We start from the raw sequence: 26070 nt of genomic DNA on the forward strand, positions 1-26070 counted from the left end.
TACAGTAGCTGAATTAACCCATAAAGTGTACTTGGTTTCTCAGTTTTTACTGAAAGAGGCACCATGAACAGCTTATGAGAAGAAGGAAGAGGTGCTGCTAGAGCAAAGACACAGGAAGTGACCTAGAGCAGACTCAGTCCTATCAGCGGCAAACCCGGCTACACCTCTCCCTTCCCCCACCAAACCCTGGTCCCTCCTCCCTGCATGGAACCAAGTGGTTACAGTGTAAAGGCAAAACAACTCCATATATCTCAGTCTCTTCTGAAAACAGGTGATGTTCTTCCTCAAAACGTTGTTCTACGTGAACTGCCTAGGAAGGCAGGCAACATGTCTTAGAAATAAACACTAGAGATTTCTTGGTCAACAAACTGACGATTTTCCTATTATACAGACTTGTTCTCAGACTATCTTAGGGAACATCAAAATGATGCTAATTTGGTACTCCGAGAACAAAAGGTCAAATAGGCAGCATGCAAATGCCCCTCTGGGTGACTTATAATAAGGCTTAGCACATTTAAGGCTCCGAGGATTCCCAAGTACAAAAGAAACCTATTTAAATGTATATTTAAGTTAAAGAAATTTATTTTTAAAAAAGTCTTGAGTTCTTCCAAACTTCTTTGAAGGGCCCTGCAAGAGTATTTCTTTATCTCTACTTTGGGAAGAGCTTGTATGGAAAATAATATTTCTAACATTCGAGTCCCCTTGTGTGATGAATGTATGCGACGTTACCTTCAAATAAAAGTATTTTAATTTTAGTAAATTGATCTAATGGAAATAGTAGCAGGAGATAAAACAAAAGTCAAGAAGAAATAGTGACATTTGTAATGAAGCCTAGAAATACAGGAAAGTAAAAAAAAGTAAACCATACAGAGATTTGATGTGAAGTGTAGAGGAAAAACTAGTATCAACAACTTTGGCTCAAGATTATCATGGGCAGAGCTAAGAACCCATAATCCTGGGTATTTGGAAAGATCTCTGGGAAGCTGAGAAGGTTAGGTATAGGATTACCAGTTAGACAGACTTCTTTGGTAGTAAGCAACAGAAACAAATCTGGCTATCTTCAAGAAAAATAAGGACTTATTCAAAGGATTAGATTAGTTTAACTGTCTTCAATATATCATGTGCAAAGATATGCTAAGAGGTAAAAGTGCATGAATATCTTTTTAAAAAATATATATTTTATTGATTTTTTTACAGAGAGAAAGGGAGAAGGATAGAGAGTTAGAAACATCGATGAGATAGAAACATCGATCAGCTGCCTCCTGCACACCTCCTACTGGGGATGTGCCCGCAACCAAGGTACATGCCCTTGACCAGAATCGAACCTGGGACCTTTCAGTCCACAAGCTGATGCTCTATCCACTGAGCCAGACCATTTAGGGCATGAATATCTTTTAAGGAATCGATTTCCTGATCCCCAACTTCCACATGAACTTTTTTCTAAAACTGAGAATGTGCTTTCATCACAGTAGTCCTTCTCCCAAATTAAAAATAGAAGGTGTATCCTTCACCCATCCCAAACAAGGTTATTGTTTTGTATAAAATGAAAGAAAGATTCTAACCACATTTCAGATCCCAGAACATCTCCTTTAAAGATTAAACAAAGGAATCCTGCCTTTTTCAGGCCTAAGATATTTTCGTTCAGACTAAAGTCTGGCCCATGTTGGGATGTTCTGATTTAGAGAAGCCAACGCAGTAGAGACAGATTCATTTATACATAGAAGGTAATTGGGTCTATTACATTTCTCATTAGAGACTTCCTTTTTAGAGCAGTTTTGGTTTTACAATAAAATTGAGAGAATGGTACATTGATTTTCCATGAACCTCCCACCACCATGCATGCATAGGCTCCCCTATAGCACCGAAATGGTACATTTTCTTACAAAGGGTGAGCCTACATTGACACATCATAATCACCCAAAGTCCACAGTTTATCTTAGTGTTCACTCTGGGCTTGTTTACTTGCCATCTGTATGTCTTCTTTGCTGAGGTATCTGTTACAGTCTGGTGATTTTTTAAATCAGGTTGATTGCCTTCTTCTTGTTGAATGTTAAGATTTCTTTGTATATTTTGGGTAGCAGTCCTTTATCAGATGTTTCTTTTGCAAATATTTTCTCCCATTCGGTGGCTTGTCTTCTAATTGTCTTAATAGTATCTTTTGCAGAGTTTTAAATTTTAATGGAGTTATTAAATTTTGGAAAATGTATTAGTTAAGACCCATAGATAAAATTTTCACAAAATTTCTTTTGTATGTAGAGTATGCTATTCAGTAAGGTAGATAAAACCTATTTATGAAATTGGGTCATTGGCTACTTTGGAACCAATTGTAGGGACCTGTTAGCCGGGACTTTCTTCAGCAAGCCTACACCAGGTGGAATGATCTCCAGCCATTTTTATTCTTGCATCACTGCATTCAAGATTCTTCTTCCAGGGAGGGAAGTTCTGATGGGTTTCTTTGGATCCTGTGTCAACCATTGGTCAAGGGATGCTATACCCCTGACTATATCCAGGGGATAAGGGATAAAGTAAAATTGGGGTATGGTTAGAGAAAAGAGAAATGATTAATGGACAGGTATAAATCACAGATATCCACTACAAGAGAGCACCAAAAGTTTCCCACATCAAGTACCTAATTTGCTCAGCATCCTGGGATCCTGAACAGGATGCAGGAAGTGATAGTCACAACTCAAGTCATAAAATCAGACAGTCATTGAACATTAGGAAGAAGGAGCAGGCACGTGCGCGTGCGCGCACACACACACACACACACACACACACACACACACACACAAGGCCTCTTTATTATTTACAAAGCAAAATCCATTTACAGCCACTTCTTTGGAACTACAAAGGAGGGCTAGCCTTAAACATTTGCAGAAAATAAAGGTAGTAAATGGAAAGTATTTTTAAAAGAGCCCTTTTATGCAACCTGTGAGCTATCAATATCTTTAATTCATATGCAACTTTTTGTAGTTTTATTAACTGGGTTTCCTAACTTATAGGGAGAATTTTTTACCATTATCAATTGAACTATTAATATTTAATTCAATGAATAAATTCTTGCTGCTCACTGCATGTTATATGGCATTGCCTTAGGAGAAACAGCTACTGCAGGTCACTGCCTGCCCTTCGAGTGTGTTTTTGCTGCTCACAGCATCATCATATGCCTGGTGTTCTGAGTCCCTGGGCGCTCTATTCTCGGATATTAGTCACTTGGGAGGATGGCAGCCCAACTCTTTGAGGTGTTCCTCAGAACCCTCCAGAGTGAATTTTAGGTATGCCACATACCCTATCTTTAAATCAGACTGTCCCAAGCATCAAACAATGTGAAAATACCTAGAGTAAAACAATAAAAAATAAGGATTGATTTTACTTAAACAGATTTCACACACACCCAAGTCCTCCAAAGCCCTAATTTGCAAAATACGTCTTAATGAATTTTTTTGCAGTGGTAATTCTGTACATAACCTTGGAAAATGGGAAGGGAAATTATTTTTGTTAATACCAGTTGAACATGGCCCTATTAAAGCACGTCACTGGAACTCAGCAGGGAGGTGACCAGGACTGCAGAGGATGTGATGAAATCCCCCACAGAGTCCTGAGGATTAGAAAATAGAGCCACTTGGGTGGCCGGATTGTTATTCCTCAGTGGCTGTCTGTGCTCCTCCATCCCTGGGAATTTCCTGGAAGCCATGCATGTATTTACTTCCCCATTGCTTGCTGTTCCCGTCTATGTTCAGCATATGGTTCTTCTACAGGAGGATGGACGGTATGAAGGCCCAACTTTGGCTCACGCTGTGGAGTTGTTTGGTGGCAGACGATGGAGTACTCGAAACCCCAGCCCTGGGACATCAGCAAAGAGTGCCGAGAAGCCCAACATGCAGAGGAACAACACCCTGGGCATCAGTACTGCCAAGAAGAAGAAGAAAATCCTTATGAGGGTAGAGTGTTACTTGTTTAATTGAACATGGGACCATTGCATGGTCTATAGCACCATAAATGATTTTAGGCTATTTGGATTGGGGACAACATAAGGCATCAAATAAATGAAGTACAAGGGTCTACCCAGCACCTCCTGGGGGCCACACCCAGTGCTAGGAACTGAATCAACAACACCAGGAAAAAGTCAGGGTCCATAGGCGGACACAGATGTGTTAGCAAACACAGTGAGATCTAAATTAGTCATTGTTGAGCCGCCTGCAAAGTGCTTTAAGAGCGGAGAGAAGGAAGATATAGGGCTGAGAGGCAGGCAGGAAAGACTTCACAGAGCAATTGACATATGAGTCTTGAAGGTTGTATAGAAGTTTACCAAACAGACAACACAGGGAAAAGCATCCCAGGCAGATGAGGCAACAGAGAGGCATGAAAGATGTGGCTTGTTCAGGAAAGCACATGTAGTTCTGAGTTCATGCTCCAAGCTGGAGCAGGGGCTCTGTGCTGGGCGAGGAAGGACGAGGAAGGAACGGGGATCAGATTATGAAGATCTCAGAGGACCTTCTAAATGTGTTATGAGAAGCAGCCTAAATGTTCATCCACAAATGAAGGATGAAGAAAAGGTGATGTAGGCATACAATGAAATATAATTCAGCTTTGAAAAAGGAAGAAAATTCTTTCCTATGCTACAACATGGGTGCACCTTGAGGACATTACCCTAAGTGAAAAAAGCCAGTCACGAAAGAACGAGTAGTGTGTGGTGCCGCTTACATGAGGCACTAGGACGGCCCAGCTCTTAGAAACAGAAAGTGGAATGGTGGTGGCCAGGAGCGGGGGGAGGGGAGTTATTTGGTGGGTATAGAGTCTCAGTTTGACAAGGTGAGAAAGTTCTAGGGATTGTTGCACAACAAGGCACATATAGTTCCCACACTTAAAATGGGTAAGGTGGTGAATTTTATGTTATGCTTTTTATCACAATATATTTATTATTATTTATTACATATTTCATTATATACATTATCACTATAACATGATGGTATATTTTCCCCAGGGTTGCAGATAGGAGGCTATTGCTGCCTAAGTGGAACTTTATCTGCTTTATGGTTCTGTCTCTACGTGGAGATTCCAGGGATCACGTGCCTCCTTTTATGGGCCCCCTCCCCTGAGGAGTGCTGCTGTATAGTGAAGGACAAATGGGATAATATTCCATGTGAATACTTGGTCAGCCTTCACGTGGGTCTTTACTGGCTTCCCCAGGGGGGAGGCAGCCTTGAAGGTGGGTCCCTCAGAAAATAGGGACCTGCCCGGACTAAAGCAGTGATGGAAGAGAAACACAGATGGGGAACCACTGTGCGTTTTGTGTTCCCAGGGTGAGAGTGGAGAGGCCACCGACGACGAGATGGCCACCCGAAAGGCCAAACTGCACAAAGAGTGTCGAAGCTGGAGTGGCTCTGATCCTCAGGACATTAACGAGCAAGAGGAGTCAGGTAAAGCAGCACAGTCCCAGCTGACATTTTTGTATGAGAAAAATACACATTGGGTTTAAATGGTAATTTAAGTGTGGTGGGCATTCTTAGCAGAACTCTTTATCTTGTGAAATGTACTTACCTTTGTTTTAACTAGATGATGGAACCCTAGAGGTATTTCTGCAAGCACTGTGTACTTGGAAGAAAATTCTCATCACTTACCTTGCTATTATTGACAGGGAGTATTAGCCATACAGGATACAATTTGATGGGCTAGACCAGTGATTCTCAACCCCAGCTGGAAAATAGAGCTTTTAAAAAATATATCTGGTCCAGCCGGGTGTGGCTCAGTGGTTGAGCGTTGACCCAGGAACCAAAACATCATGGGTTTCGATTCCTGGTCAGGGCACATGCCTGGGTTGTGGACTCGATCCCCAGTAGGGGGCGTGCAGGAGACAGCCAATCAATGATTCTCTTTCATCATTGATGTTTCTCTCTCTCTCTCTCCCTCTCCCTTCCTCTCTGAAATCAATAAAAATATATTATAAATAAATAAATAAGTATCTTGGTGCCCTGTCCACACTCCAGCCACTGATTCAGACGCTGTGGCTGGGACCTGAACAGCTGCATACTTTTTAACCTCCCCCAGATGATTCTCATCTGTACCATGGTTGAGAACCCTCCAGATGAGTTCATTCATCCGAATATTTTGATGCTCCTTGTGTAGAAATTGCTGTATAGAGTATGATTTGCTCAGACATCCAGAAGCATCTTTGTTGTCTTTGATTCTGAGGGAAAGGGGGTCATTGTCTCTTTTGTCTCTCTCGCTCACAGAGGCGAATGCCATCACAAGCCCGCCTAACCCTCTCCCTTCCAGAAGAGCCCATTCTCTGACTACGGCTGGGTCCCCCATCTTGGCTGCCGGGACGTCATCTCCCATCAGGCCAGTGTCCTCCCCTGTGCTGTCTTCAAACAAGAGCCCGTCCAGGTGGGGCCTTAACATGATAAAACAGCAGGACCCTCACGGCAGTCAGGCTGTGTAGCAGGGCATCTTCCTCCAGTGCTCTGTGGAAAGACTGTCTCTAGTTTTGACTTAGCAATGACATTGAGAACGGAAAGACCCCGAGTTTTTACGTGCCCCTAATTTTCCTGATTTTATAGCCCTATCTTCTCATAGTGCTATAATTGCTCCTAATTATTTGACACATCAGCCCCTCAAAGGGCAATAGCAGTAACAAAATCTGAGCTGTAATTCTCCAAATTAGCACTGTCCAATATAGTAGCTACTAGCCCCGGGTGGGGGGAGAGGGGAAGGCTATTTAAATTAATTAAAATTAAATAAAATTTAAAATTCTAAATACAATAAAAAATTTAAAGGTTCATTTCTCAGTCACACTAACCACTTTCAGAATGCTGCAAGTGGTTGGTGGCTACTAGACTGAACCGTGCAGGTACGGAATCTTTGTATCACTGCAGAGAGTTCTAGTGGATGGCACTGCTCTAAATGAAGAATAAATTAAGTTTTAAAGTAAGCTGCTTGACCCTTTGCTAATGGGTGAAATATATTTAATACTCTTCTTATATATAATAAGCTCTACATGTCTAGAGAAATGAATGTATTACAGCAAGTCAGATACGTTTAGATCATTTCAAAGCTGGTGTTATAGTCAATTATTTTATACAGTCCATGCAAATTACAGATTTGAAACAACATCTACCCTCTCAGAAGAAACAATATTAAAATGAAAGCCTTCCAAAGGAATCAGAAAGCCACACCATCACCCTCAACCTCACACTAAAGTTTAAGAAATGCAGAGATTTCAGACAGAACCAAGATAAAATAGACACTTCACTTTATCTGAGAGGAGAGTGGGAGGAGGAAATGGGTCTGTGAGGTACCTAGAGCAGTCCAACATACACACACACACTACAGTAAATCATTTTTTAAAGGGAAGCATTCTTTCACAGTGTGAATAATGAACACAATGTAAGCTTTATGCATTCAGATTTCTATACTTGGTGAAACTGGGCCAAGGGTACGTGGGAATTCTTTGTGTCACTCTTACAACTTTACCATAAGTTTAGGTGTGTAACACATTTAAAAGCTACAAAGAATCAGAATTCTCTACATTATATTTCAGCCTATACAGCATCCTTGATGAACAAAATAGCCAAGTAACTGGGAGTAAATAGCCTTTCCCTTTATTTCAATCACTCATGAGCAGGGAAAGGAGGGGCAGAATAAGAGAGGAAAATATTTTTAAAGAGGTAGAAGTAGAGAAGCTAACATATCAGATGCAAGATCACAGATGGACCGGCACCACAGCCCACCAAGTGTTCTAAAACAGAAGGAAGAGACAAGGCAGAAGAAAAATCAGCCTGAATACTGTTCAAGGGGAGAACCAAATCTGAGCCAGAAAGGGAAAGAGTAGACACATGGAGCTTCCTGAAGTCGGGGGCTGCCCTCAGACAGTGGCTAGACCTGGAACTAGAAGGAAGACAGGGACTTCCCTGCTTATAGCAAGTGATAAACCACTTTATGGGACCTTCCTCTACCTGAACCTCCACCCTCTATTCCCCACACATGTGGACGATCAACAACCTTTTCCCTCAAAATAATACAAATCTAGCCTTTTGTAATACTCTTCCTTTAACCTTGAGATGTCAGCACAGAATCATTTTCTATGAGTAAGCATTGTTAGCAGGATTAAGGGTAAACAGTCTATTCATTACAATATTCTCTGTACTTTCTTATATAAGTTGAAATATTTCTAAAGTGAAAAATAAAAGACAAAAATGAAAGAAAAAGAAAGACCTTGTTCATTGATTTGGTTAACAACCAGACAAAACATTTCTCATACTATCCCGTCAGGGAACCAGTATAGAACGTTAAAAAAAAAAAAAAAAAAAAAATGTTGTGAAACAGCCAGACTGAAGTTTTGATCTAGTTGACTGATATTTTTATTCTGAATAGATACAGCTTTGGCAGGTGCAAATATAATCCTAGACAGAGTTGGCTTCTTTCCATTCGTAATATTTTTCTGACTCACATTTTCCATTAGCATTAAAAGCCCTTCCCCGAATTCATCTAAGAACTGGTTTAAAAAGGACAAAAAGTAGACATTAAGATATTCAAGACATTCTTCTTAAATGGGTTTCTGTAATTCAGAATATAGGGGTGGGGGGACCATGCATAATTTTCCATAGGTTATAATCCAGTAGTTTGGGGCCCTTTTTTAAAAAAAAGACTTTTCTTCAAAGACACATTTACATTCCTCCCTGCCCACTCCCCACCCCCACTGGCCTGTGATTTCAAAAAACTGTTTTAATTAGTGGAAGCATATTAACCTCAGCCTCATGTCCTTATTAAATAGTCTGTAAACATGAGGCCATTTCAATATCTAATATGTTTGACCTCCTCTGACATAATACGGATTAATTTTGAGAGGAATGAAAATAGCCTCCACCTCAAATGACTTGCAGTCCATCTTTTTGGGCATATTGCTTCACGCGAGAGCGTCCGTTGGGGCAGAAGGGCAGGCAAGGGCCCGTCCTGCCGGTTAAGGCCATGTTTTCTTGCAGTGCCTGGAGCAGCAGCAGCTGGCACGGCCGCATCAAAGGAGGAATGAGAGGCTTCCAGAGCTTCATGGTTTCCGACAGCAACATGAGTTTCGTTGAATTTGTGGAGCTGTTCAAATCCTTCAGGTATGGCACGCTTTCTTCTGACCCTTTCTCAGCCCCACATTTGAGCAGCAGTGCTGCATGCGAGGCGTTTTCATTCCTCACCCAGTGTAAGGAGCCGCAAGGACCTGAAGGATCTCTTCGACCTCTACGCCGTGCCCTGCAACCGGTCGGGCTCTGAGTCGGCCCCGCTCTACACCAACCTAACCATTGACGAGAACACCAGCGGTCTTCAGCCTGATCTAGGTTTGTGTAACAATTTAATCTTTCTCTCGGAGATCTGTCTATCGAATCACACACGCCTACAGCCTGCCTCCCGTGGCGTGCTGCTACCTGGAGCATGGCGAAACATTGGGAGAATTTTTTTCAAGGTGACATTGGCATTTGAGACGAGGAAATTCATCATGGTGTCCATGTATTTCAGGACATTTAATCAGTAGAGCCCCCCAGACCAGCTTACCACCAGAACCCCTTTCCCGCCCATTTCCACGTGTCCCCTGGGGTGTGGTGTGTCCCAGTTGAGAACCACCGGTCTCTGCCCTGCCTTCAGGCGGAGGGGTGCTCAGCCGCAGGGTGGGGGCTGTCTGCCCTTTAGCAACGAGAGTCTGTGGTGACCTCAGCAGAGCACTGCTGTCTGGACACCCAGGACATTTTCCCGAATACGTAAACCAGAACGTCTGGTCTGTGCCACTCACCACCACCAGCACCAGCACCACCCATGCATTTTAAAGGCTTTTCTTTTGCTCTTCTGTTCTTGCTGGGAAATATAATCACAACGAAGCAAAAACAAAAATAGTCCTCTTTTATGCAGTTGCTTTTTAATTATTTAAAACCTATATTGTCCTTAGCTAAGAATATTAACCTTTTTCAACTTTAGTCATAAGATGTGCATAACTATGGGTTAGTGAATCAGTCACACTTTTTAAAAATTTAATGGGCTATTTTTTAAGAGCAGTTTTAGATTTACAGAAAAATGGGGGCAAAGAACAGAGAGTTCGAGTATTCTCTCCCCACATAGTTTCCCCTGTTATTAATATCTTGCATATGTGATACAGGGAACCAATATCGATATATTATTATTAACTGAAGCCCATAGTTTGCATTAGTGTTCACTGTTTGTGCTGTACATTCTATGGGCTTTGACATAAGTATAATGACATGTATTCACCATTACCATGTTATAGAGAATAGTTTCACTGCCCTAAAAATCCCTGCTCCATCTAGTCATGCCACCCACCTCCTTCTGACCCCTCGGCAACCACTGATTTTTTTTATTGATTTTTTTTTACGGTCTGCACAGTATTGCCTTTTCCATAATGTCATATATTTACTATCACGCAGTACATAGCCTTTTCAGACAGGCTTCTTTCACTTAGCAATACACATGTAAGGCCCCTCCATGTCTTCTCATGGCTTCATAGCTCATTTCCTTTTATAGCTGAACTAGAGGCCCGATGCATGAAATTCATGCAAGAGTAGGTTTCCCTCTGATACCTGGGACCCGGGCTTCCCTCTGGCACCCGGGACCCCGGCTTCCCTTGCAGCCCCGGCTTCGTGTGGAAGGTCGTCCGGAAGGACGTCCAGTCTAATTAGCATATTACACTTTTATTATTATAGACTAGAGGCCCAATGCATAAAATTCGTGCAGGGGGCTCTGCCCTCGCAGCCGTGGCAGCTTGCCTTGGCCCTCGCAGCCCTGGCTTCATCCAGAAGATTGTCTGAAAGGACATCCAGAAGGTTGTTTGGCTGTCTGATCTAATTAGCATATTATGATTTTATTATCATACATAATATTCCATTGTATGGATTTATCATAATTTGCTTAGTCATTCGCCTATGGAAGGATTCCTGGTTGCTTCCAAGTTTTAGCAATGATAAATAAAGCTGATGAAACACTGTGTATAAGTTTTATTGTGCATGTGACTTTTCACCTCATGTGGGTAAACACCTCGGAATGCAATTGCTGGGTCGTAGGATGAGCCCATGGTTGACTCTGTGGGAACATGCCAGGCTGTCTTCCAAGTGGCCACAGTGAACATGTCTGGCCAAGGTGGTGTCAATGTGGCGCCACTGCAGCCTTGCTAGTAGGAGTGTAAGATGGTATACTCCCACCAACTTCAGAAGGAAGTTGAGCAGCTTCTTACAAAACTAAACATACTCTTACCATACCATCCAGCAATTGCATTTCTTGGTATTTATACAAATGAACTGAAAACCTATGTTTGTTCACACAGAAACCTGCACACAAATGTTTATAGTTACACTTTTACTTTTGTTAATCTTTATTGTTGAAAGTATTACTTATGTCTCATTTTTCCCCCCTTTGGCCCCTCTAGCCCACCCCTCGCCCCCACCCCTAGCTTTCACCATACTATTTCCTGTGCCCATGGGTTATGCCTACAAGTTCTTTGGTTAATTTCTTCCCATCCCACCCACCCTCCCCTGCCTTCCCTCTGAGATTCCACAGAGAATAGTTACATCTTTAAAGTACAGAAAAACTGTAATCTTAAAGGTTCATCTTCAGTCTCTGAAAATATAAAAATATAATAGTTATTCTAAAATCTAAAGTTCAAATTCAGCCTAAAATCCCCAATTGATGTACATTTAGTTCCCCTCAAATACCGAAGCTCATGGGCTTTCGAGGTCATCGATCTAGCTCTCTCTTAGTTTCTTTTACTTATTCATTGATTCCTTTTTCATCCCTCTACTCTGTGAAGCCAGGAGTATGTAGTGAGTTTGCTGGCTTGTTTAAACAGAATGGTGACGCATTTCTCCAGCTTAATAATGCCATAGCACAGGTATCTGCCAAATGAACTTTGTGAAAGATGCTGGCTAGTTTGTCCATGTTTTGTGGGTGATTCTGTTTCAGATTTGTTGACCAGAAATGTCTCAGATTTGGGGCTGTTCATTAAGAGTAAACAGCAGCTGTCAGACAACCAGAGGCAGATCTCTGACGCCATTGCTGCTGCAAGCATCGTGACGAATGGCACTGGGGTCGAGAGCACATCCCTGGGCGTGTTTGGGGTCGGCATACTTCAGCTCAATGACTTCCTAGTGAACTGCCAGGGAGAACACTGCACTTACGATGAAATCCTCAGCATCATCCAGGTACGCACCTGTTTCGTGTGCACACTCGTGTAAAGCCTCTGACTCTTCTAATTATTTTCTTCCATACTTCTTTCCAAAGACTCTTTAAATTTGGGGCAGAAATAGAAGGGGGTTGGGTTGTTTTTTTTAAAATACCAAATACATAAGTGTTCTTTTTTTAAAATATATTTTTATTGATTTCAGAGAGGAAGGGAGAGGGAGAGAGAGATAGAAATATCAATGATGAGAGAGAATCATCAATCAGCTGCCTCCTGCATGCCCCCTACTGGGGATCGAGCCCACAACCCAGGTACATGCCCTGGACTGGAATCGAACCTGGGACCCTTCAGTCCATAGATAGATGCTCTATCCACTGAGCTAAACCAGCCAGGGCCATAAGTGTTCTTATTTAACATATAATTTAACACACAGGTCCTAAGCCTTCTCTTACTCAGTGACTATTAAAAGGAATCAGTACACCATTCCTTCTTCTTCTTCTAGCACATGCAATAGAATTAGTAGTCTAGGTTTTCAACCTTTTTAGTCATTTAGCAAATATTTTTTATATTGCTGCTATGGGCCTGGGTCTGTTCCAGGACCTGGGAATATAGTAATACATAAGATCAAGATCTGGCCCTCCACACAGCTTACATTCAAGTGGGTTAGGCAGACAATAAATGAATAAAGGTACAGGGTGGAGCAAAAGTGGGTTTACAGTTGTTTATCTGGAGAATAATGCAATAATTAATAAATAATAATACAGGAATAAACTCTGCTTTATGTAGCTACAACTAAAAGCCTATTTTTGCCCCACCCTGTATAATATAATTTCAAGTAATAATACTGGGTTCTGGAAAAGACTGAGCAGAGTAAGGGGATGGAGTGATGCAGAAGGCTGAGAGGAATAAGCCAAGGCCACTCAGAGGAGGTTACACTTGGCTGAGCCCTGCATAAGTAAGCTATTGAAGGTCTAAGGAAAGGACACTCTAGACAGGAGCCTCAAGTTCAAAGACCAGAGCAGGTGCGAGCTCGACATTTATGAGAAACAATAGAAAAGCTGTGTCATGGGAACCACATAAGCCAGAGGGACCACTGTAGACACGATTTCAGGCAGGTAGGCAGGGGCCCAGCCATCTTAGGCATTTAGGCCACGGTCAGGAGTTTGGCTTTAGTCCATGACAAATGGGAAGCTGCTGGAAATTTTTGAGCGGCGAAGTAATGAACATGACATGATTTCTGTTTGTAAGAGGTCACTCTGACTCCACTGGAGAATGAAATGTGCTGGGGAAGGAGTGGAAGCAGAGACCTAGCAGGAAGCTTTCATCAGTAACCAGGCGGCTGCAAAGACAGGGTGGTAGGACACAGTGGGATGAGACCATTCATGGTGGCTGCGTCTCCTGCAACAGAATTCGTCAAGGTTTTCAATCTCCCTTTTCAACTGATTGGGAATCAGTGGATTAGCTCTCCAGCGACTGGATTCGGTCACTGGAAATGCTTAAAATGTCAGATGATTATCAAATGCTGAGTGCTCACTGTAATATTATCGAGTGCAAGCACTGTACGAAGTTCTCTATGAGAAGCATCTAATTTACCTCTCACCAGCTCTATGATAGCTGCTATTTTTATCCCCATTTTCACCTGGATAAACTGATACCATTTGTTTTCATATAAATCAACCTTATTCTTTTCTCTTAAGTAAATATGCTTCGTATAATAAACTCACTTGTAATAAATGTTTTCTTTTTTTAAAAAATCTACATCTTACCACTACATAGCTAAATTAGTTCAAATATTTGGTTTAGACGTTTCCTGATGGAAACAGAACAGTTTTAAAAAATGATGTGGTGTTTTCCCCCTTAGGTTCCTTTACCTAAATAACACTCTTTCTGTATTCCTTGCAGAAGTTTGAGCCTAGCATTAGTATGTGTCATCAGGGCCTAATGTCATTTGAAGGATTTGCAAGGTAACTTTTAAAATATCTTTTGCCCTATCATTTAAGAGTATATCTTTTTCCCATGCAATCCTAAGAAAATTTGTTTCCTCCTAGGTTTCTGATGGATAAAGACAACTTTGCTTCGAAAAACGATGAATCACAGGAGAACATTAAAGAATTACAGCTGCCCCTCTCCTACTATTACATTGAATCTTCACACAATACCTACCTCACAGGCCATCAGCTCAAAGGAGAATCCTCAGTAGAACTCTATAGCCAGGTACTGAGAAATCCCCTTGGAATGTGCTTGTCATTAAACCTTATTTATGTAACCCCCAAAGTCACAAAAACCTGACCCAGACCCTTGTGAAGAACTCAGAAACTACTGCCTGTGAAATGTGAGGAAACATGACGTGTGGGAAAACAGCCTATACGTACAGTTGTTTTCTTTACTTCTTTTTGTTTTGTTTTTCCTCGCTATCTATACTTAACCTTTATTCTGGGCAATGAGAGAGAAAAAAAATATTTGAGACTCATAGCTTTTAGATCCTACTTAGCCTGACCTACTCCTACTAAAATTAGATTTTCCCATGGGAAAGTTATCTAATTGTTTCCCTAAATGCTAAATAAATCAATATATTGTAGTGGGAAAGCAGAGTAGAAAATGCAACTCTTTCTGAAGTTATTCCCAAAGTATTAGTTGTTATGCTTTGCAATTTGTTAGACAATCAGTCCATCCCTATGGTAACCAACTTAAGGGGGAGTGATCTGCCCAGACTGTAGGCACTGTTCCTATATACTTAATTCATGGGCATATTCTGGGCAATTCAGTAGGTTCTCTAGACTAGAAAAAAGCACATCCTTTTGACCTAAACATCCAACTCTCAATAATCTGCATGTCAGTTGCCTCCCTGTTATATTTCCTGCAATTCCCTCATGTCTGCTGCCTGTCTTGTGAGCTCCTGCAAGAAGAGGTAATCAATCAGGAAGAAGAAGCTAGGTTAGTTCCAAGGAGTACAGGATGCCCCCCAAAATTGTATGCATACTTTGAATAATTATTCATTCCAGTGGATTAAATCTGAACAAAAGAAGCATCAATTGAGCTATCAGCTGTTAAGTGTTTATACATTTTGGGGGACACCATGTAAATGTGTGATTGAGCTTATGGGGGAGAGGCTGGAGTCCAAGTGTAAACATTGCCATTGTATTGTTTACACAAACCCAGCAGACCCGAGGTTCCTTTGTTCTCCAGATTAGCTCAGATATTCCTCAAAGCATGGGTCAAACTTCTGTCCCAAAGTTTATCTAGTATGAAATATGTGCTCTAAACTCTAAAAGCTAAGCGGCTTTTATTATGAAATGAAGACATGTCCTTAAAATAATGATTTTCGAAATAGAAGTGCTGTGAAGGGGCCTCAGCTGCTGACAAGCAGTAGAGCAGAGGGGTCCCATGCTCACCCCACTGCAGCTGAAGTCCTGCTCTTTGATGAGTTGTGCATATTGGCCCTGCCTTTGCACAGAGAATTCCAAGGTTAAAAAGTTTGAAATCCATTGCTTTTTTGGGGGGGTGGGGGGAATGAAGAGAGAGAGAGAGAGAATTTCTCCCAAGAAAATAAGCAAAGACCAATGTCCCAACTTTTTTTCCTACTGCATTTTCCTGTTTGATTTCAAAATGTTTCTTTAACTCCTTAACATTACACCCAAAGTGAGGTTGTCGCAGCCTTTGAATTAGGCGCAACAGCCCCTCAAATAGACACACAGAGGTGATTAAACCTAGGATGAGTCTCCCTTTACTTTATTTCTCACCACTCCCTCCCTCAGCCCTTCTAATTACTTCCTAGCGTTATTCTATGGGTCAGATGGGGACTGAAAGAAAGCCCTGTTTTCACCTGGAATTGCCAGCTCTGGTCTTCCTTTGCTAGCATATACAGACAGCTTAAGGTCCTGCAGACCTTGATAAAGAGCGCTAGTCTTTTCATGCTGAAAAATCACCCCACTGCTGCGAGGCAGTGAACGTTCTTCCCAGTGTGGCAGGTGCACCACAGAGATGAGCAGCCTCATGTTTCAGCTGACGTATTACACAAGTTTTCAGCCCCGAGCAACACACCTCTGGGAACTCTAGCTGCAGGAAGAAGCTGAGAGCTGTGGGATTTCAGGCCACAGAATAGGTTCCACCTGGGAAGATGGGTCACCCTGGAAGATTGAGTGCTGCATGATGTGCAGTGGGAAGGATCTACAAAATATTTCATACAAAATATTAAAATAAGAGGGATTCCACTATCAGTTTTGTTGCAGCAACTCTACTGGCCAATAGCCCCCAATTTTGGAGTGCTGTCACATGGTAATAATTATGTGGATTCTCACATCCATGACTTGGCCCATTTGCAGATATGCTCTTGGCATGGGTTATCCTTTCAATACCCTTTCAAGACTGTCCTAAAATACAGTCTGCTAATAGATTCTGTGGAGGAAGAGGTTGCTTCAAGCAAACAATGCAGAGCTGCAACCCACACACACATGTCAGGAGCTCTGCTTCCAGCTCTAGGTCCAGGATAGCAAAGAGGTATCATGTCAACTGATTCATTGGTAGTGTTTCCTGGAGCACTTTGCCAAAAAGGTTGTGAGATAACATATCAAAGCTTAGGGAGTAGTCCAACCAGTGTGGCTCAGTGATAGAGTGTCGACTTATGAACCAGGATGTCATGGTTCGATTCCCAGTCAAGGCACATGCCTGCGTTGCGGGCTTGATCCCCAGTAGCGGGCATGCAGGAGGCAGCTAATCAGTGATTCTCATCATTGTTGTTTCTATCTCTCTCTCCTCCCTTCCTCTCTGAAATCAATTATATATATATATATATATAGAGAGAGAGAGAGAGAGAGAGAGAGAGCAGCTGTGCTGTGATTGATTACTAATGTCTGCTAAAGATATGGGAGAGTCGACTATGGCTTATTTTCCATCTCTGCTGTAGGATTAGATAACAGTCCTTGATAACTCCTTGCTTATACTTTCTTACATGCTACATGTTCATAGCAAATGCATTAATTAGCCAGTGGCAGAATTTGTATCTAAATGAAGATTTTATCCTTATTGGTTTCATTTAATAAAAGTTAATTAAGGCCTGGCTGGTGTAGCTCAGTGGGTGAGCATCGACCTATGAACCAGAAGGTCATGGTTTGATTCCTGGTCAGGGCATATAGGGTTGCAGGCTCAATCCCCAGTAGGGGGTGTGCAGGAGGCAACCAATCAATGATTCTCTCTGATCATTGATGTTTCTATTTCTTTTTTTAAAAATATATTTTATTGATTTTTTACAGAGAGGAAGGGAGAGAGATAGTTAGAAACATCGATGAGAGAGAAGCATCGATCAGCTGCCTCCTGCACATCTCCTACTGGGGATGTGCCCGCAACCCAGGTACATGCCCTTGACCGGAATCGAACCTGGGACCTTTCAGTCCGCAGGCCGACGCTCTATCCACTGAGCCAAACCGGTTTTGGCGATGTTTCTATTTCTCTCCCTCTTCCTTTCTCTATGAAATCAATAAAAACATATTTTTTAAGTTAATTAAGGAATCAGTGGCCTCATCTCCTCTGGGCTGTGGCATCGCCTCCGCTGACATCTGCCTAGACAGAGCCCAGCCTGGCTCTCTCAGTTCAGCATGTGCCATGTATATACAGCTCCCTTGAGAGACTAAAGTTGCTGGGAAAATGGTCACATGTTTTTGCTATCAAATTTACTTTCCGATGGTATTCAGCTCTGGTAAGCACTCTTTCCACCTTAATCTGTCCTCTGCCTTCCCCACCCCTGATGAGTTGTGGCCCTTGGCCAAGATGCAATGTTTATTTTAGTTCGCATGCCCTTCTGCTTTAGCCCTAAATGTGAACACTGATATATAGAATCATGTGCAGGGCTTAATTTGAGGCTTTCTCTCCATTCACTTATCTGGGGTGGATTTTTTCATTGATCACACAGGTCCTCCTGCAAGGCTGTAGGAGCGTAGAGTTGGACTGCTGGGACGGAGATGATGGGATGCCCATCATTTACCATGGACATACACTGACAACCAAGATCCCCTTCAAGGTGATGCTTCATAGCTTTCTTTAAATCAAATCTCAAAGAGCCATTATCTTCATTTGCCACTTAAATCAGTGACTAACACATTGTACCTTAGGTCGAGGGTTCTGATCCTTGCTCTGAAGACTCCACAGCATTTACAGTGTTATGTAGGCTGCACGCATGTTCATTTTCTGGGGATTGACATAAAACTCTTATTAGATTCTCATTCAACCAAAGTGTAGTTACCATTACCTTAAGTTAGCTTTCACATAATAATATAGGGGTTGACAAAAGTAGGTTTACAGTTGTGAGTACATGACACACAGTTTATTCTTGTAGTATTTATTTGTATTATTTGTCTTCTTTCCAAACAAACTATAAACCTACTTTTGCTTACCCCTGTATTGTTGTAATTTTTACATTATGTGATGATATATAAAGTTCAAGGGCTGTTCCTTTGCTGTAGGAATTAAAGGTCATTTGTCCTGTTAACAGAGGCCAACAACATGTGTTAAGAGATGATTCAATAATTAGCATTATAAAGAAATGAGAATTGGTTCCACTTGGGGAGTTGGTCGCCCAGGAAGATTAGTCTCATTGGATTACTATTTCAAATTCTAAGTAGTTTATTATTTCATTGTGTGATTACTATCCTCATTCAGAGTGTCTTTGGCTGTGCAACATCATTTTTCTCTGAACTGTGGCTTGTCTGGAAAAGATTATTATTTCTCTCATCTGTGGAGATAATGGCTAAAATGCATTTTCTCTTTAACTCATTTCCCTATTCAGCCTTCTTAAAACCCTTGTACTTTACATTGAGGGGATTGGAAGTTGATAATTGTGTTTACATATACACATAAATATATGCGGTTTATGTCTCATTGCGCCAAGTAAATTATAAACTCCTTGAGAGCAGGAAAGTATCTTATGCTTACAATTTTTGATGCTATAACTAAAATAATGTATTTTACCTACATTACACAATATAAATATATTAATGATTTGTTAAATTCAGCATACTGTTTCTTATAGCATGTGAACAAAACTCAATATGATCAGTTTAATGTCTTTATAGAAAATAGCCTTATCTTCTTACTTAATTTGAAAATATAAAAACCACTTTGGCCAGAGCCTTCTGAAAATAATAATTTAGATGCTTTCTGAGGCTGTAAGTGCCTTGCCTTCTGACACCTTGGACAAATACCTAATGAGATGTCTCATAAGACAGACCCTAATGAGCTGTTGTATCTCTCGTAGGACGTGATCGAAGCCATTGATCGCAGTGCCTTCATCAACTCTGACCTGCCAATCATCATATCAATTGAAAACCACTGTTCATTGCCTCAGCAACGAAAAATGGCAGACATTTTCAAGGTACACTTTTAGCTAAGAGGCAGGATGGTATCTTGGCCCTTGTCTTGCCATTGCTAACAAGGCAAGTTTTATACAAGCCACTGTGGACCACACCACAGCTGGATTCCAGCTGTGAAGCACAATTAGGGTCCCTCAGACCTGAGAAATCAGGGTGCCCTGGAGGCTTGGTCTTTCTCCTGGAAGGTTCATCTTTTCAGCTGGAATAATAGAAGCATTGTTTTGTTCTGTGGTTCTTTGGAGAGGCCAACCCTCCAATGCTTCTGGAACCACAAATCAGGGGTGCCAAGATGTTCCCTGTCGTTGTTTGTGGAAAAGCTGACAATATCTTAGGGCAAATCAGCCAAATCTTCCTGAGGCCCACCCCACAGATACAGGGTCCAAGTTGGCAAGGAGCTCGGTGTGGCCACAGCAGTTGCTATGGTAACACTCCGCCCTTCCTTATACAAGGAAACTATAAAGCAGATTTAGGGGCAAATATGCTATTATACTGTCCCCTACCCTCCACTGGTAGAGGCTTTTGTGGAAACATGGCTTTCAGTGGGAGGGAGGGACATAGCGAGCAGGAAATGTCCTCAAACGCTAATGCCAACAAAACTAGCCTTTCATATGTCTTTCCTTTGCCATCATTTAGAAGAATGGTCTCTAAACTTTTTTGATTATATACTCCTACCAGTAAAACACTAAGACATGTATTCCTTTGATGTACTTATTGACTTATTTCTAAATCATATACATATCCTATTTATTAACTTATTTTATATATTAAAACATGCAAAAGGTAGAATATAAAAAGGAATAACAGAAAGGATAAAGTAATAAATGAATTTTAAATACTATTACTTATTAATGGTTAGAAAAAACTTTGCTCTCATAAAAAAATTTTAAAGTGAATTTGCTATTTACTTATTGTCTAAAGTTTTCATGTGACTCAATATGCTTCATTACGTGATACTTATCTGGCAGGAGAGATACCATTATTACAGATATGCCTCATTATTTCTGAAATTTTGAATCTCCTGCATCAGGAGGCTCCTCCTTGTCCCTCCAGGACCTCCATGAGCAGCTCCTGACATCAGACCGAGTCTGACTTACAGACTAAGGGAACGAGCCATCATTTCAGTTTGTACATTAAACATTAATGAGCTTCCATTTTTGTTTTTTTCTAATTAAAAATAACTAGAAATAGCATTTGCCATATTTCCTACCCTTACCCCAGTGGATCATCCTGTGCCTGATCCTCTCCCACCTCCTTGAAGCACACACACTCCACTTTGGAGCCAGTGCTCAGAATCTTTGTGAGAATGTTGTCTGTGGCTCTTTGTACCAAATGGTGAATTCTCCCTATTATCTTTCATCTTTGTCCCTACTCCCTACCTACTTCAAGGTTTCTATTCTTTGATATCTTACCCACATCTGGAGCAGGCCACACTCTACAAACCACAGCCTCTAACTGAATCTCTGTTTTCTTCTTTACTACAGCAGACCCCAGAGCATTCTCCTGAAGAGTCAGAGCTCGCCTGGGGAGGAAATGGCCTGGCCCCTCCCCCTCGCCTTCTCACCACCTCCCTTCCTCCCAGTAGGAAACTACTGGGGAGATGGGGACACAGCTTCTTTGCTACTTCCTCTTTCTAGGATTTTAGAAACAGTTCAACGGGGCTGAAACAATTCAAGTATAGATAAAAGGCATTGATTATGTGTTTTTCTTTCTAGACTGTATTTGGAGAAAAACTGGTGGCTAAGTTCTTATTTGAAAGTGATTTCTCAGATGATCCAATGCTTCCTTCCCCTGACCAACTTAGAAGGAAGGTGCTTCTCAAAAATAAGAAGCTAAAAGCCCACCAGACGCCGGTGGATATCTTAAAGCAAAAGGTACTGTTCTCTTGTTAAAAAGGTTATGGGTTGCCCTAACCAGTTTGGCTCAGTGGATAGAGCGTCAGCCTGCGGACTCAAGGGTCCCAGGTTCGATTCCGGTCAAGGGCATGTACCTTGGTTGCGGGCACATCCCCAGTGGGGAGTGTGCAGGAGGCAGCTGATCGATGTTTCTCTCTCATCGATGTTTCTAACTCTATCCCTCTCCCTGCCTCTCTGTAAAAAATCAATAAAATATATATATTTTTTAAAAAAAAGAAAGGTTATGGGTTATGGGCAATCGGCTATTAATGGTATCAGTAAAGCTTCCTGTTAACAGTAGGCAATTAGTGGTTAAGTTTTGGGGAAGTCGAAAGTTATACTTGGGTTCAGTGTCCTCACACCTGTGTTGTTCAAGGGTCAACTGTACAATATTAGCCCGTGTTCTCTTTTGCCTGGCCCTACTCCAGGGCTGCGTCACTAACTCACAACCAACCAGCATTGGGGGCCTTTTCCTCTGCAACACTGTTCCTCTGTGCTACTTTCTTTACCCAGCAACTACTGCCCACTTCTCCCTGCCAAGCAGACACGCTGCCCTGTGCATATCTCTACTGGCTTCGAGATGTGTCTGAGTGTCCTTGGAGCTTTTGCCTTTCCCGTCCTGCACACAGTCATTTGCAGTCACTTATGCAGCCTCCATCCCACTAATGAATAGATTGTGTTGTACAGAAGTCTTCTTTATGCGGAGCCCAAATCCTCCTTCCTGTTCCTCCTACTCTTTGGCAGTACTTCTTCCCTCTGCAGCTGCACAGGCTAATTGCATATCTAGAAAGCGAGCATGTGTCTCCCCACCAGTGTTTCTCTTCTCCAAGCTAAACATTCTTGTGTCAACTGTTCCCCACAGGATATGGCTGCTAAGAGCCTTCACTTTTCATTAAGAATATTTTGGATTGCCCTGACCGGTTTGGCTCAATGGATAGAGCGTCAGCCTGTGGACTGAAGGGTCCCAGGTTCGATTCCAGTCAAGGGCATGTACCTTGGTTGCGAGCACATCCCCAGTAGGGGGTGTGTAGAAGGCAGCTGATCAATGTTTCTCTCTCATCAATGTTTCTAACTCTCTATCCCTCTCCCTTCCTCTCCGTAAAAAAATCAATAAAATGTATTTTTTTTTTAAAAAAGAACATTTTGGATAGTCTTAAATTTGTAGACATTTTTGAATTTGCCAGTCTTAAAAACGTGATTTCCAGAACTTCTCCAACTAGGGTCTGGCAGCATGAGGACAGGGAAGCCATCACCTCTCTTCATGTGAGCATCATGCCTCAGTTAATGCAGCCTAGAACTGCACTTACTTTTAAAATTCTCTCATGCACACCAGGCTCATGTTGACTTTGTGGAAAACAAAAAAGAATTCAGTTCTTTTCACAGGGACTGTTCTTATGTCTCATCTCCCCATTTTTCCAGGTTTGCAGTTAATTTTAACCTTTCGTGTGCAGGAGCCTCATATTTATCTTGGTTAAATTCACTCTTCTTGACTTTGGTATGTTATTGCAGCATGCAATTATTGCATTTACAATTGTAAATTTTGACACCTGTCGTCAATGTCAGTTTTTCAAACTGTGCCCTCATCCCAGGTTGTCCTTGGGCCAGACAGCCGAATAGAGAGCCTGTGGCCCTTCTCACAGAACCTCCTGGAGGTTAGTGCTTAGCGCTCCCAGCTGGTGCTCCCCTTTCTTGCAGCCCACATTTCTCCAGAGTCACTTTCAACTCCTTTATCTATAGAAGAGAAAAGTGAGGCCTGCCTAGCCCTTGATGGGACTGTCTCAGTGCCACCCAGCTCCTCGTGGCAGAGCTAGGATTCAGACCTAGGTCCTCAGAAAAGACCTTCTCAAACACAACACAGGAGTCAGAATATATTGATGAGAATCACTGGAACAGATTTAAAAACATAGATTCTTAGGTCCCTAATCTGCCCAATGAAGTCTGAATTTTCAAGTCAGGCCTGGTAATCTGTTGTAATTATATCATCCTGGAAGTTTGGAAATATTGCTTATCTGTTATTTCCCACAAAGTGAGACCTTATCCAAAAAGCCTAAGCGGTTACTGTGTGGGAGATTTGTTAGTAAAACCACGCTAACTCTTCCTAACCACCTCTTTATTTCCTGTGTTCTCACAGCCAACTATTGTCAGGTAACTTGGCACTTCCTACCATATAATTTCCACAACTTTTGGAAAAATGGGACAGTGTAATCCCATTTCCAGTTTTTTAAGACCATCCCACCCTGATATCCCAGGGAATGTTGACAGTCATGTCTGCGAAGACTTGCAGGTGCCCGGCAGGCTATGGACCTGGTGACCTGCGTTCACACCAGGCTGGGTGAATGGATGCTTTAAGCTCCAGTGTGCGCAGTCCCAGCCCCTAACTCGGAAGGCCTGGGTCATTTCTATACAAGAACTTACCCGCAGTGAGGATGGGCTAACTCAGAGTGGGGTTTCTGAAGCCCTCCATCTGCCTCAAGCTCTTGCTGAGGCTCTTATTGAACCCTCCTGACTGCACCCCACCAGACTTCCTGTATTCTGACCTTGTCTCCTGAACTCCCAGGCTCTGGGGAAACAGAGCAGAGTAAGACATGGTTTCTGCCAAGACCCATCTCCTCGTCTGACCCTTCACTCTAACCCCCTAACCTATATTTAAATTGCTTTTTTAAAAATCCTCATCCAAGGATATTTTTTCCATTGATTTTTTTAGAGAGTGAAAGGGGGGGAGGAGAGAGGGAAGGAAGGAGGAGGGGAACCTCAATGTGAGAGAGACACATTGATTGATTGCATGTGCCCCGACCCGAAGTGAGGATCAAACTGATACATGCCCTTGACCAAAATCAAACCCATGACCCTGCGGTCAGTGGGACAGTGTTCTAACCACTGAGAAAAACTGACCAGGGCCTGAACTGCTTTTATTCAAGGGCTAGGGGGCCTGTTTTCCTGTCTCAGAATAAGTAGCGTATTGCAAAGAATAGTGGTGTCCGCTCTTGACTGTCCACTTGGGCACCTCTCCCATACTTCTTGTGCTGGGGGAAATATCTGAGCATCTAGGGACCTTACCACTCACTTTCCAACGTTTACTAGGCAGTGGGAATTTGCGTGGCACCACTCCTAGCATACAGCTCGCACATTTTTCTGCCAATGAGCCAACTGGGCTCTTTGCAGCATCATTCCCAGCATTTGGCTCTCCCTTGAATGCTTGCTATGTGGAGGCCCTTCTCTTATCCATGACTAATAGACATGCTTTTGTGGCTCACTTGTGTCTAGAGAAGATTCCCTGAAGCTTTGAAGACTGCTAATCCTATGAGACTCTCTGAAAAAAGATTTAAAATTCCCCGATTAAAAAGCATGGGAAAGGCTGTACTGGAAATCTTTGACAAGTCGTGCCCTTTAGCATATTAAGTAAAGGCCATGTGAAGCTCCGTAGTAGGAATGTGTTTCAGTTTGTTTAAGTGGCTGTTTCCAAACTTCCATTGTGTTTTGTGGTTACTGTAATTGTCCATTTTTAAATATATTTTTATTGATTTCAGAGAGGAAGGGAGAGGGGGAGAGAGAGAGAAACATCAATGATGAGAATCATTGAATGGCTGCCTCCTGCACGCCCCCTACTGGGAATCAAGCCCGCAACCCGGGCACATGCCTTTGGCCAGAATCGAACCTGGGACCCTTCAGTCTGCAGGCAGAGGCTCTATCCACTGAGCCAAACTGGCTAGGGCTAATTGTCAGTTTTTACATAACTAAGAGTGTTACACAAAACTCACTTTGAGAAGTTCCAGCTTAGACAGTGTTCAGTTATCCAGGTGGATACAGCTATAGACATAGCCTAATCTGTATCTTGCTTACGTATATTATTTATTATAAAGGTCGTATAACCACAATTCAAGAACTTCGGGGAATATAAATTATTTTAAAATATACATAATTCCAAGGCCCAAAACAACCTGTATTACAGGGATTCTTAACCTTGGTAATATCCAGAAATAGAATTCAGGGGGTCACGGAATTTAGATGAAAAAAAAACAACTACATCTTCATTTTCACTAACTGTTGGCTGAAATTTAGCATTTCTTCCGATTATAAATGTAGAGAACAAACCACAGTGACATTGGCAGTACCTATGTCTTTGTCACCAACAGAAACTGTAGATTTCTCATATTATATCACAGTTGTTACAAATGTCTCCAAGAATTACGTATGCTCGTCACTATTTCAAAAACGTTACTTGGCCTACCTATATTCATGCTTTTACTGTGTTAATAAAGAAACCCATATTCCTATTGCAAAGATTTGTTTTTTCAACGTTTGATAACTGTGTTCACCATTCTTTTTTTTTCCTGTATAATCTTATATATTGATTTTTATACATTTATAACGTCATTCTGAGAAGGGGTCCTACCTCACCACACTGCCCGAGGGGCCTGTGCCACAAAAACAGGCCAAGAATCCTGCTGTATTTCCATTTAAGAGTTAGCCTTTCATGCATGTCATTTTATATCATTACAAGAGATACATAGATGCTGAACCAAGGATATAGAAATGTACAGGGTGGGCAAAAGTAGGTTTACAATTGTTCATATGGAAAAGGACATGCTTATGATTATTACACTAGCTTTATTAAATAATGTCACAATGCAACTAAAAACCTACTTTTGTC

The 26070-nt window shown here is 41.9% G+C and overlaps 1 protein-coding gene across 2 annotated transcripts in view; it reads left to right on the plus strand.

The window, feature by feature from the left end:
- The window catches only part of PLCE1 (phospholipase C epsilon 1), a 292198-nt gene that overhangs the window by 229884 nt on the left and 36244 nt on the right, over positions 1–26070 (plus strand). The window contains exons 9-19 of one of the 2 annotated variants that reach the window (XM_059660836.1): positions 3759–3941; positions 5303–5420; positions 6234–6387; positions 8982–9104; positions 9190–9326; positions 11950–12188; positions 14069–14130; positions 14215–14380; positions 18072–18179; positions 19413–19529; positions 21240–21398. In XM_059660836.1, coding sequence (XP_059516819.1) covers positions 3759–3941; positions 5303–5420; positions 6234–6387; positions 8982–9104; positions 9190–9326; positions 11950–12188; positions 14069–14130; positions 14215–14380; positions 18072–18179; positions 19413–19529; positions 21240–21398 — 1566 coding nt within the window. The remainder of the gene's footprint in view (positions 1–3758; positions 3942–5302; positions 5421–6233; positions 6388–8981; positions 9105–9189; positions 9327–11949; positions 12189–14068; positions 14131–14214; positions 14381–18071; positions 18180–19412; positions 19530–21239; positions 21399–26070) is intronic. The other variant, XM_059660837.1, reaches the window with a different exon arrangement.

This window comes from Myotis daubentonii, chromosome 13 (genome assembly GCF_963259705.1).
Source record: "Myotis daubentonii chromosome 13, mMyoDau2.1, whole genome shotgun sequence".
In the NCBI taxonomy this organism is placed as follows: domain Eukaryota; kingdom Metazoa; phylum Chordata; class Mammalia; order Chiroptera; family Vespertilionidae; genus Myotis; species Myotis daubentonii.